The following is a 12,007-nucleotide window of genomic DNA, read 5'->3' as shown; positions in this document are numbered from 1 at the left end:
TTTCTGCTCTCTTTTGCTACAGGCAATATAGCTGAATGCTGCTGATATCACTTTGTCCAGTTCCAAATCTAAAAAAGACACCTTTTGTATGACAATTTCTCCAGGAATTAAATAAACTCACTGATGGTATTTGGAGTTTTAAAAGGACTGAGTCACACATCGCTTGCATGTGCCCAGTGATCAGTAGCTAGATGACACTGGCTAGGTAGATCTCAGAATACACAACACCCTGCCATTAAAGGCTGTGCTCGTATGTATACACATGCGGTTATTTTTAAGATCAGGACCTTAATGACATATTTAATTTTTAAAAAAGGTTATAACACCCACAAGCAGTACAAGGAAGGACGAGAGATTATGTACAGGTACTGAGTTCAATAATAATAATAAAAACTATGTCAAGGCAAATGCTTCTTTTAGGATGGACTGGATTTTTGCACTAGTGTAGACAAAAAAATTATCAAGAAATATTTTTAACTGAATATTTTAACAGACAAGTATATTAATTGAACAAACACATTCACTGATTTAGAAAACATACTACTCTCATATTTGGATACTCTATGATACATTTTATTCACATGATATGTTTTTCACATTTTATATGTTCTCCAGTTGGTAGCTGCCTGACTCTTCCATTTAGTGTACTGACACAAAATAGAAGTTAGGTCTTCAGGTTGTACATATGCACGCACAGATACATAGACACACACACAAAACCCTAAAGCAACATACTGCACTTATCTTTTCCCCATTTTTAGATCATACATATTTCATTAAGTTTCATGCAGAGTGTCTTCTGATTTATGGTAATTGTCAACAAAAGCAAAAAATGCCGACAATTTTAACCCAGCAGTACTGAGGATTTAACTGAGATAAAATTAAAATGTTTAGGGGGAAAAAAAGCCCACAACACTCTAAGCCACTGGGAGCTTGACCCTTGAGATGTTGTCAATTTTTTATTTTATTTTATTGTGTTTGTTGTCTGTAGAAGCAGATGCCAGCAGCAACATCTGATGCACCGGACACCTCCAGTGTTATCCCAGCATGCTCATGGCCTGAAGGACTTGGAGTGAGACTAATTTCCATATCAAACCCAATTTAGATGAAACATCTTGGTTTAAAAAAAAAAAAAAAAAAAAAGAGCCAGCGCATCAATAGCCCCTTGATTAGATTTTCATCTCCTGAGCAGACAAATATGAATATTTATTACCATGAATGCAGATTTCCCTCTTTCCATTGCTCTGATCTTGAATATTACCCACTGCTAATTTTTATGAAAATTTGGGCAACATAATGTTTTCACATAAACTGACAGTTCTTGAGATAATCCCGTTATTGTTTGGTGGGAAATGACAGTTTCCGCTTATTCATGTGTTAACGAGGGATTAAATATTGTTTTTCATCACCGTAATCTAAGATGGACTGGAAATTAAAATTCGAACATTGTGTATGAGCAAAGCTTTGAGGACCAGAATTTGTTTGCATTCACTTAGTAAAGATCTGTAAATTAACAGCTTAACAATCAAGTGAAATCTGTATCATAAAAACAGCACCGATGTTCATAAAATGAAGTAATTTACTCTAAAGGTAAAGAGCCAGAGAAATAAATAGTTCGCAAAATGACATCCCTTTGCAAGAGCAAAGTGCACAGTGAACTGTTGTCAGCCACAATGGTCCTTGGGCATTAATGGACTAGGTCATTTTTCCAAGGCACAGAATCATGTCCGTTTTCCTTGTCACAGGTTCTGATACTCAAACACTTGATATGCTCAGACCACACTGAAAAATCACACTATGATAGATCTATCCATAGTGTTAAAAGCAGCCATACTGACCCAGGTGCTGTTTTCATGCACGCCAAAGTGCTGTGCTCACGCCCTATCCAGGTCTTGGCGTGCAGTATATCGACACATATAATTCTTCACTGAAATGGATATTTTGCTGGAGCTGCAGTATATAGCTGTAAAGGATCAGTTATCTCCTTGATGCTTGTGCCTTATGCTCAGCAACACAAATCAGAGATACCTACATGTACCAAAGTGAAAATACAGACTTACTCGTGACGCTCTGCAGTTCATGAGCCATTACATTGCTGTTTCTACAGAAGCTTGGAGTTAAAAATTCAGCTAAGTAGGTTTGCAATTCTATTAAAAAAACCCCCAACATTTCCCTTTGATACCAGTCAAAGTGCAAACAAAACTAAAACTATGTTTAGTCAAAGCAACACAAACATTTGCCTAAATGTTTTAAAACTATCTCTTCAGGATAAATCTTGGCATTTCATGGAAAAAGAAACAAAACTGAGCTTCAACAAAACTAATTTAATAGGAATAGTCATGCTTAAATTTAGAAACTGACTAAACCATGATTTTATATGCATAGCCCATAAAGTCTGGCATTCTGAAGGACGCTGAAGTGATGGACATGCAGCAGCACTACAGTAATGTTGCCTCTAAGGGTGGAAACCTAGTGATGTACAGGTGCAAAACTCTTCTGGACAGGATGAATGAGAATGTGCTACCAAACCTTCAGCCTTCCCAGAAAGCAGATCAGATCTTAAGTTTTACAGCCTAGTACTAAAAAACGTACAATAAAAGGCACAGCAATTCTTCTAACTAGACGGAAAAAACAAGTCACTACCTGCAGCTGAAGCTTTAATTCTGAGGAAAACACATGCCTTAACACCTATGCTCCAAAGCAGACCACGCTGAAGCTGCTGCTATGAATGGTCCCTGGACTGGATCTTGCTTAGACTTAGAAGCAAAACAGCCTAGAGGACTACTAGCTGGCAGAGGACACAATGTGAGTGACCATGCCAACAATTTAACAGTACAGATGAATGTGGGACCATGACAGGCTCCATGCCCTGTTCTTGTTTATTTTACTAATGCTGACGTAGCTATAAGGCCCCTGGTGCCAGTGATTCATTTAGAAAGGTTGGATGTCTCGTAGCTTGGATCTTTGCCCAAGACACTTACTCTCCTATGCTTACAGAATGAGAGCAGAGGTTCTGGCGAGTGACTTTCCATGTTGATCTGGAGGGGAACATATGCTGCCCAGGGACCACACGAGAGAGGGCTGAGGGACCGGGGTCTGCCATATTTTCCTCTCCTCAAATAGTTAAATCTGTGTTTGAGATTGCTTGAAATCCACATGCTCCTGCCAAGATCAAGCACTTGCCTCTGGAAGTGGAAGAATCTCCTTTCTCACAATTTCTGACCAGCTCTATCACTCGAACTGCAGACAATTAAATGGAATTTAATTTTAATCTACAGCTTCCCCAGCCAAGCCATTACACCACTGAAGATTGTGTTTTCCTTTGAGCCATAATGAACTGGCTGCTGGTAGAGGGAGGATGCTGAATTTCATGAATCAGTGAGATATCTAGTACAAAAAATCACGTTCTCCTACGTAAAGTTCCTACATGTCTTCTTTATGAATATATCAAATGCAGGCTGCCAAATCATAGGGTAGATAATAACATTGATTTTTAAGCAGAATTACTCTGCAGTATGCTTTATGTAGTCAGCGCTAGTATCTAAATCTCTTTTCTCTACAAATCCGTAATGGTTTGTAAGGGAAACTCTGCTTTAAAAACAATGGCATGATATGGCCTAAAACCAAGACAAATCCTTAAACCAAACATATGCTACTTTTTTAACGGAACAATGTTAAGAAAGACAAAAAGGAACAACACTGGTAGGATGCATAAGTTCCTGAAGCCACAAGGCAAACCGTATCTTCTTTCATTTTACATGATACTGAATAAAAATTGAATTGCTGTAGTTGCCATGGCAACTGCCACATCACTTGGCACTTCTGCTCCTTTAAATCACACAGTGCTACTGTAAAGGAATTCATGAACCAACGTGACACTTGAATACTTATGCTTTTTATACTGTTTCAGGAGGAAAACATAAATCAATATACACTGATAGTTGTCTCTGAAAATCAGGTTTGTTGTATTTGTCTTAACATTATAATCTCTTCATTTCCTTGTCGTGTTCTTTAAAAATTTGTAAAGAAGGTGGAGGGCATTGTCACAATCAGAGCACAAGAAAAGAAATTACTACTGACACCTGATTTCCAAACTGAAGCTGTGACCTGTCATTCAGATGTCAAAATACCTCTGCTATGCAATATTCAAATTAAATATGGGGGATAAACATTGGAACTTTGCCCCTCCACAACCAGAGACGGTGTGATATGTGACAGAAGACAGTCTCAGTAGCACCCAGGCATCTCTTTGACTCTAAATTTATCAGTAGCTTAAAAGGAAAGTCTAACTATATACTTAAAGCTGAGGATACTTTAAATGTTTGCAGAGTTGGGGCCATGATTTATATTGTTTTAGTATGTTCTGTATATAACACATAGTCATAGAAGGTACATGACAAAATAATGTGGGAAAATGATATACATATTCATGCTGCATATTTTTTGTTTTTATTTTGCCGTTTATTAACACTCTGGATGCAATTTATTTGAAAAGCAGCCCTCTAGTGGGCTATGTAACATAATGAATAGTTAATAAATAGCATTAACATTATCTCTAAATATTAGCTAAAATGCATTTTGCAAAAACATACAAGATCTCAAATAAATGAGCCATAGAGCTCCATCATTCTCTTTGGAGAAATTTAATGTTCTGTTTAGCTTTATTCCTTAAAGGTCTTGAAGCATTTCTTCTAAACACTACTGTATGACTAACTTCTGATTAGCATTACTTTACTATACATGTATAGTAACAAAACTGTAATAGTGAGATATTATTCACTGTCAATAAAACTCCATAAAAGTAGTGTATTACCAACAGCATTCTATGTATAATATAATCTATGAAGTTTTAAGGGTTACACAGCTTTAGAATCTATAAAGTGTGCGCGGGATATAGTAAATCTTCCTCATTGTGCCTTCACCAGGAATATTTCTAGGATTGTGCTTGAAGTTTTTCATCTAATGATTATTTTTCTTATTTGTATATATAGCTTTAAAGTTACATGCCTTAAAGCAAAGACCCCAACTGTGACCTGACACATGCCTTGCCCATAGCAACGTGTGTTGCTCCAAAACACTGTCCTCTTGGAAATCTCTCTTCAGCTGCTAATCAACACAGCCACAGGGATCAGCAAAAGCCACAGCAAGAACCATCTGCAGGATCTCCAATCCCAGATCTTACGTAACAGCAAAAAATGAATTTGTTGATCTCTAAGCCATGGGGTTTATAGGAAAAGATGCTGAAAGCAGGCTCACAGAAAAAGCCCTCCCTGGTGTTCCCTGGTCTAAGAATGCTTACACTGTAATGCAGAGGTGTATTCCCTCATATGCCCCTGTGCTTGGCTTCAGCCTCATTAGTTCTGGTAAGGGGAGGGTGGGTTTCAATGGAAGTTGAAAAACTTACCTGTGACTTGGGCTAAAACTTGAGTATTTATACATGCACAGCTGCTGTTTCTACACTGTGGTCAGCATCAGAGCTACCTTATCTAAGTGATCTTGGGTACTGCATCTCTTTCTATCCCAGCCTACTTCTGGGTGCAATATCTGCTCCAGATCAGGAGCGTTTGCTGATTGCCAAGATGTTACTGTAAGAAAGGCAGCTGGAATAGATCCCAGACTAATTTGGTCTTTACAAGCCAGAAGCCAAGACTTAGCGTTCTACCTAGTAGTCAGAGAAGATCAGAAAAAAGCTGACACTTTATTCTTCAGCAATTGCAAATGATTTGTCAAGTTCTGCACTTGCTACAATTTTTTATGGATTTCCAATATCATTCTGGGTAAAATCTGGGTACATAAACATTAATGACAAATTTGGCAACATTAAGGAAGATAATAAGTTCGAAATCTGACTCCTGCCTTGAAGAGGCTTGCACATCACTTCAAAGTCTGATTTATCATGTCCTCTAGCTTCACTAGAATTTTTAAATGCAGATTTCTTTGTTGTAGTAACATCACTTTATGCAACACCAACATAATTCTACACCTATCAAAATATCTATAAATGAGAATATCCTGAAACGTGTCAAAATATCACTGCTCTATTTTAGAACACCTAGAGGTACAGCAAAGTGTTCTTTTCACATATATTTTGGATTATTTCCATTTGCTTTAGAAAAGTATTCTAATTCTTATGTTTGCCCTGTGATTTGAATCCTACAAACAAAGTTACAATTCCAGTGATGAGTGTATTTTGTGCAGCCCTACTGGGAAATGGAAAGAGTTACTTTAAAATAATATATTCCGAAGTGGGTGCTGTTTTACAAGTTCAAGACAGAAATAGCGCCCTTAAATTGGAGCTGGACTTGAACCAGAAAAACTCCAGTCACAATCAAGCTCAGCATGGAATTGAACTATTTTTATTATTTATAATAATTCAAAAGTGCTTATGTGAAGGCAAAGAAGTGGTTAACTTCCTAAATCATGTGGAAAGAATTCCAGGTTACTCAGTGACCTCTGAGTGGGGCTGTGGTTCATGGTGCCTGCTGAGCTCCTTTGGGCTGGAGAGCAGCTCCTGGGTACGAGCCCAGTTGGACTAACTTTGGCATGGGACTGGGGCTCCTGGCGCCGCTGAATCCTGAACTCAGCAGGAATCCGGTGGAGCTGTGTTGCTGCTAAGGAGGCTTTTGCTCCATGTGAGACAAAATACTGTTCCCAAGATCTCAGCCATAACACAATGGTCCACATCAAGTTGGGAGGTAGGAGAATGGAGTTAGAGGTCCTGTTTAAATGCTGTTTAGCTCTTCAGAGTTTTTTTTTACCAGTACTATGCCTCCGATGGTATTATGCAAATATACACATAGATAACACTTACATTCATACCCTCACATACATTTAACTATAGAAGGTTCTTGAACTTCTGGAAATGACCTTAGCACTTCAGAGATTTATTTCATGTGTAGGAGATCAAAAGAATATACCTCAAAGACAAGAGCAGCTTTACTGTATCTGAATAACCAAGAAGGTGTGAAAAGCTCATGATGAATTTGCGTGGCACAAACATCTTGCATGACAATGACTTAAATCTTGGAGGGTTACTGTATAGGAGTTTTAGAGCTGTTATAGGTGCTGGAAAACTCCAAATAGAAAACAAACACCTTAGGAAATATAAATCCAGAGGTTGTCAGTACTACAGCAATTCACTTACCCTCAGGATTTCAATGTCAGCACTGGTTTTCTCTACAGCAGAGTTATTCCTAATTTTCTGGTACAACAACCTTCTTACAAACAAGATAGATGCCAAAATAATTATCACTTTAAAAGTGATACACCGCATATCAAACTCCAGTCAACTCTCTGGATCCCCGGACCATTGAATACTCTGTCAGCAAATGTTAGATGTTGAGGAAGTACCAGTAAGGATCTGTTCCACAATGACCTGAAAGAAGCTCTGCTTACCCACAGTCCAGACAATGCTTTGCACTATATCACCCAAACCTTCCCATGAAACATACAGAACTTTTAAGTCAACATCCTGACACGTGAGCTGCTTCTGACATTGCTATTAGTTAGAAACTGATTTTTATTCTTGCTAAAGCAGAGCCTACTCTACGTTACACAATGCAGCTAACAACAACTCTATCCAAAAAACTCACTGAAGCTGTGGAAATCTGTTACATGATATAGAGATGATGAACTGTATGGTGGCTGTGGCAGACTCCAGACCCGTGTTGTTAATGACTACACAGCACATGTTTATGCAGTGACACAAAAGCAATTCATCAGCCCTCCCTGGACTTGACTGAACGGCTCGGTGAGCTTAGTGTGACTTTTATAATCTGTTGTTGCTTTTGAAATGTTTTCTTGAGATAGAGAGAGAAAGAGAGAGAGATTGAAGAGCTCTGAGAAGTATTTCTCTTCTCAATGGAGAGAGAGTTCCCTTCTACCACACCCAAGGCCTGTGGTGTCATTGGCACCTACACATTTCTTACTGAGGCACAAATCCTGTTTTCATAGATCAACACCTAAAACAGATTCCACTGTCCAGAGCAACACATGAATTATTGCTGGTCTTAGAACAGTTCCTGCATTTGTTTACACCTCTGCTCCATTTGCCACTAGTATCTCAGTTGTATTTCTCTTGAGCTATTTCAGATATGAAACTTGCAATGCAAAATCAATCCTTTTTATTTTACAGTCCTGCAAGTGAAGATTATAGATCCATTAACTTTGACATGAATCTGACCTACTGTCCAAACAAAAAGGCCATTTCTCATTCTGAAACTAAAGATTTTTTTCTAAGTACTTTTGATTTGAGCATCTTGACTTTGATTTACAGTTACCATTTCATATCATTGTATTCCTACAGTGTGAAAAAAAATGAATCCTTATTCAACAAAAGGCTCCTTCATTATGTTAAAATACGTACTTTCTATTATTTTAACACTGTTAAACACCAGGGTGAATCAAAAACAAATGGCAAAACTAGATTAACATAGTTAGATTTAACCTGAAATAGCCTGAATCTGATACCCTATCGACAAAGAAACAGCTTGGTTACAGCACTCCATTATTTTTCATGTAGGTGAGACTGAAGAAATGTATTCATTATGTACACAATCATATCTGATAAGACTTAGAAAGGGGAATGTACACAGCTGGGAGAATTCATATCCAACAAAATTTATAAGCAGCTGAATAAATGTTCTTCCATCACCTTAATGTTTCAAACCACTTGGTTCTTTCACTGCTGATCACCATATCTCAGATATAACCTGGAATATATTTAGGCTGAAATGTCTGCTTCTGTTTGGTTAATACATTTTCACTTTTGGCCTTCTAAAAATACATATTTGGCAGAGTGTAAAGCACAACCTTCTGTCAAAGTCTTTATTAATCCAAGTAGTATCACCAGTTTTTTAAACAGCTGTGATAGCCTGAATATATGGGAGGCAAGTTCTGCAAAGGCTTTTACTAAATCAAGCACAAGAACCAGACTGGGGAGATCTCTAGCCTAAGAACTTGTCCATTTTTTTCAGTTCTATTAGATGGTCTCAAAAAAAGCTAGGACGTCCTCGAGGCTATTCTCCTGTACATCCTTAGACTACCATGGTTGCACCAAGCCTATTACTACAGTGTGGATTAATGATGCATTTAACAGGTGAGAACTTCTGGCATTTCAAATATCCAACAGTGCTCTCTTTCTCCATCGACCATATATAAGATAACAATTCATTTAACAGTAAACATCTGTAGTGAAGTGGGCTTTCATTTTCCAGCTGACTTCGAAGCCAACTGCAATCCATTCAACAACTGGGATTGGTCAAAACACGTGGAGGTATTTCATTAGCATGAGGACTCCCATTGAGTAAAATTTTACCAAATGTGGCTTCGACGGTCTGTGCCACAGTCCTGGTTCTCCTGTCATTTGGCAGAAAACAGGACTTGTGGATAGCACAAACGCAAGCTTCACTCTGGCTTGAAGTCAGGACACAGCCTGAGGTGCACAGCCATGCTCCAGGAGGCAATTCCCAGCTCTTGAGGTTATGCACCCTTGAGAATCACAACTAGTTATATCAGCTCCGGTTAAGGAGAGATGCTGCCTTTCATTTTCTAATGATTTTACCTATGTTTGTTTCCATGTTCTAATTCTTACAGATTTGACCCTGAGCATCTCAGCAGCTCTCAGTGTTGGTACCTGTTCAGGACCAAATGTTTTAATAATGTGAATAAAGTTACACAAAGAACATCAGAAATCCTGGCAAGTTAAATTCTTAGGCGTAAACTGATAAAAATTAGAAATATGAAAAATGAAAATCAGTAAAAAAAGGAAAAAAGTAAATTCCTTCAGTATATTACAAGTTAGTAATTCATTATTCTTAATACTGAGAATAATGTAATCACAAGAAGAAGGCATTTGTCTAGCCCTGTGAGCATTCACCACTAGCAAAATCACTTAAACGAAAAGGAAAAAAAAAAAGATAACTGTGTACACAAAATTAGCACGAGAATTAGCAATCAACCGTAGTTCATACAAGGTTCTTCGCAGATAGCATCGTCTTTATTAATAAATGATGAACTGCTTGGTGGAGTTTTTGCTTAGTGATATCACCTTAATAACAGACACATGTTTTATTTATATTTCAGGTTACATCCAAAATAAGCAAGTCATTCACTGTCAGATTCTCTCTAACATCTGAAGACTCTTTACTCTGAATTTAAACTTTCATAGATCTAGATGAGATAGCACTCCATCAAAACCAAGGGGAATAATACAACGACTTAGTTGCTGTGCTCATATTTGGGGATTTTGTTCCTGTGATACAACAAAGCAAAAAACTGCATTTCTTAAAGCCGGCTGCACTTCCCTCATAAGGATGGTATTTTTTTCTCTGTGGGATAGTGCTATTTGTGCAGCAGATTGTATTTTGACAGATGCAACTGTATCATAAAAAGGCCCTTAGCACTATCAGACTGGTAGCTCACAAACATTCATGAGCTCCAGGATTTCTTAAAAAACCCCAACAATTAAAATGGTTTTGGGAGTGTAAAGTGCCCCCAAGTAACTTACCTCCCCCACACCAGTCTGCAGAATTTTCAGTCCAGTTGTTTTTTCAAGCTTCTTCTTGTTTATGGCTGTAAGGAAAATTAAGATTGAAAGTGTTAGAGGAAAGCTGGAATATGCATGATTTTGCAGCAATTACAATATAGCCGACCTTCTTTCCTCCATCAATAATTTCAGGACAGTTCCTACCTATGCCATCTATGGAATATCTTTACCTGGTAGCAACTCTGCTAGTCAGTTTTTTGGATGCATAGGTATGCCATTAATTGTTCGTTATCATGTGAAAAAGAAAGCCAAACTGATTCTAGTTCCCTTGTACACACAGTATCACACATACTTAACAGATATATATAGTATGTTTGGAAAGTTCTCTTCAGTGGAAACTTCCCACTTTCTTCCTTGCAGCGAAGAGCAGGGCAGCACCTTACCTTTACAACCTTTACAACAGCACTGCCACTGTTTAGGACGTTTCACAACAAATACAAGCTCTTACCTAGCTGGTAAGACAAACAGTTTGCATCAGGATACAACACACGTTTTCTTTTTTGAAATATAGTTTTTTCCTATTTATCAACTCCTGTATCAGTAAAAGCATTCAAAACAAAAACAAAGTAATCCATCATAAAACAGCTAAATGTAGAATAAAAATAGTAACCGCTAAGACTATGTCTATACTTGCAACCCAAACGTGCCCAGGGCATGCACTTGAGAGCTGTCTAACCATTACCCATACTTTTAAATTGTTACTATGGTCTTCACATGATTTTGGCCTTTGCCCACCAGTATCCTCACAAAACAATCCCCAACCACAGTTCTGGGGACAGCACAAGGATGAGATTGTTCCCAGCTGGGGGTACGGGTAAGGTCATTCCATTTTGGATGGGAAGACTTTAACCTTCTAGATGCAAACCGTGACAGTTGGACCCGTGGCCAAAACTCAGGCACCTAGCTTGATTTATTGATGAGTAGAAATGAAGCCTTGCAGCCTTTTTAAACTCTCCTCTTCTGCCATCTAGTCATTGACTCTGTAATCCAAGTGAGTCATCTAGGTTCTCCCTGCCATCAATGGAAAGGGATGGAATCTAATATGATGAGTAATCCCACGTATTTTACACACATCTGCAGGCACCTATCTCTTTCCCTTGATTATGGACACAATTTGGATAGACTCAGCTTCTCAGTTTAAGTTGCCTAAAGGAAACATTCCTACCAGAAAGAGCAAGAAGTGTGCTAGCATATATTGTACACTGTAAATTTACATAAAAATATTGAAAGGAATATATTTTTCTTTCATTTGAGAAAACTACTCTTTAATTGTTGCTCTTCAAAATATATTTAAAACATTGTAGTGGACAATTCTCAGAAGCAGTATTATTGTGAACGGACACTTTATTTAGTTTGTCTAAAGTGCAACACAAATGATTCGAATTTATTTCAAGGGCAAATCATATTATTAGGGCTCAATCTCACCTCATATATCCAAAATGTGGAAAGATTTTGGTAAGA

At 37.9% G+C, this 12,007-nt stretch overlaps 1 protein-coding gene across 1 annotated transcript in view; it reads right to left on the bottom strand.

The window, feature by feature from the left end:
- Positions 1-12,007, bottom strand: part of PTPRN2 (protein tyrosine phosphatase receptor type N2) — a 493,917-nt gene that overhangs the window by 225,105 nt on the left and 256,805 nt on the right. The window contains exon 11 of the mRNA XM_086467328.1: positions 10,508-10,572. Within this exon, the coding sequence (XP_086323454.1) occupies positions 10,508-10,572 (65 nt within the window). The remainder of the gene's footprint in view (positions 1-10,507; positions 10,573-12,007) is intronic.

This window comes from Leptosomus discolor, chromosome 6 (assembly GCF_034619465.1).
Source record: "Leptosomus discolor isolate bLepDis1 chromosome 6, bLepDis1.hap2, whole genome shotgun sequence".
NCBI classification, from domain to species: domain Eukaryota; kingdom Metazoa; phylum Chordata; class Aves; order Leptosomiformes; family Leptosomidae; genus Leptosomus; species Leptosomus discolor.
This window is presented reverse-complemented; position numbering and strand designations above follow the sequence as displayed.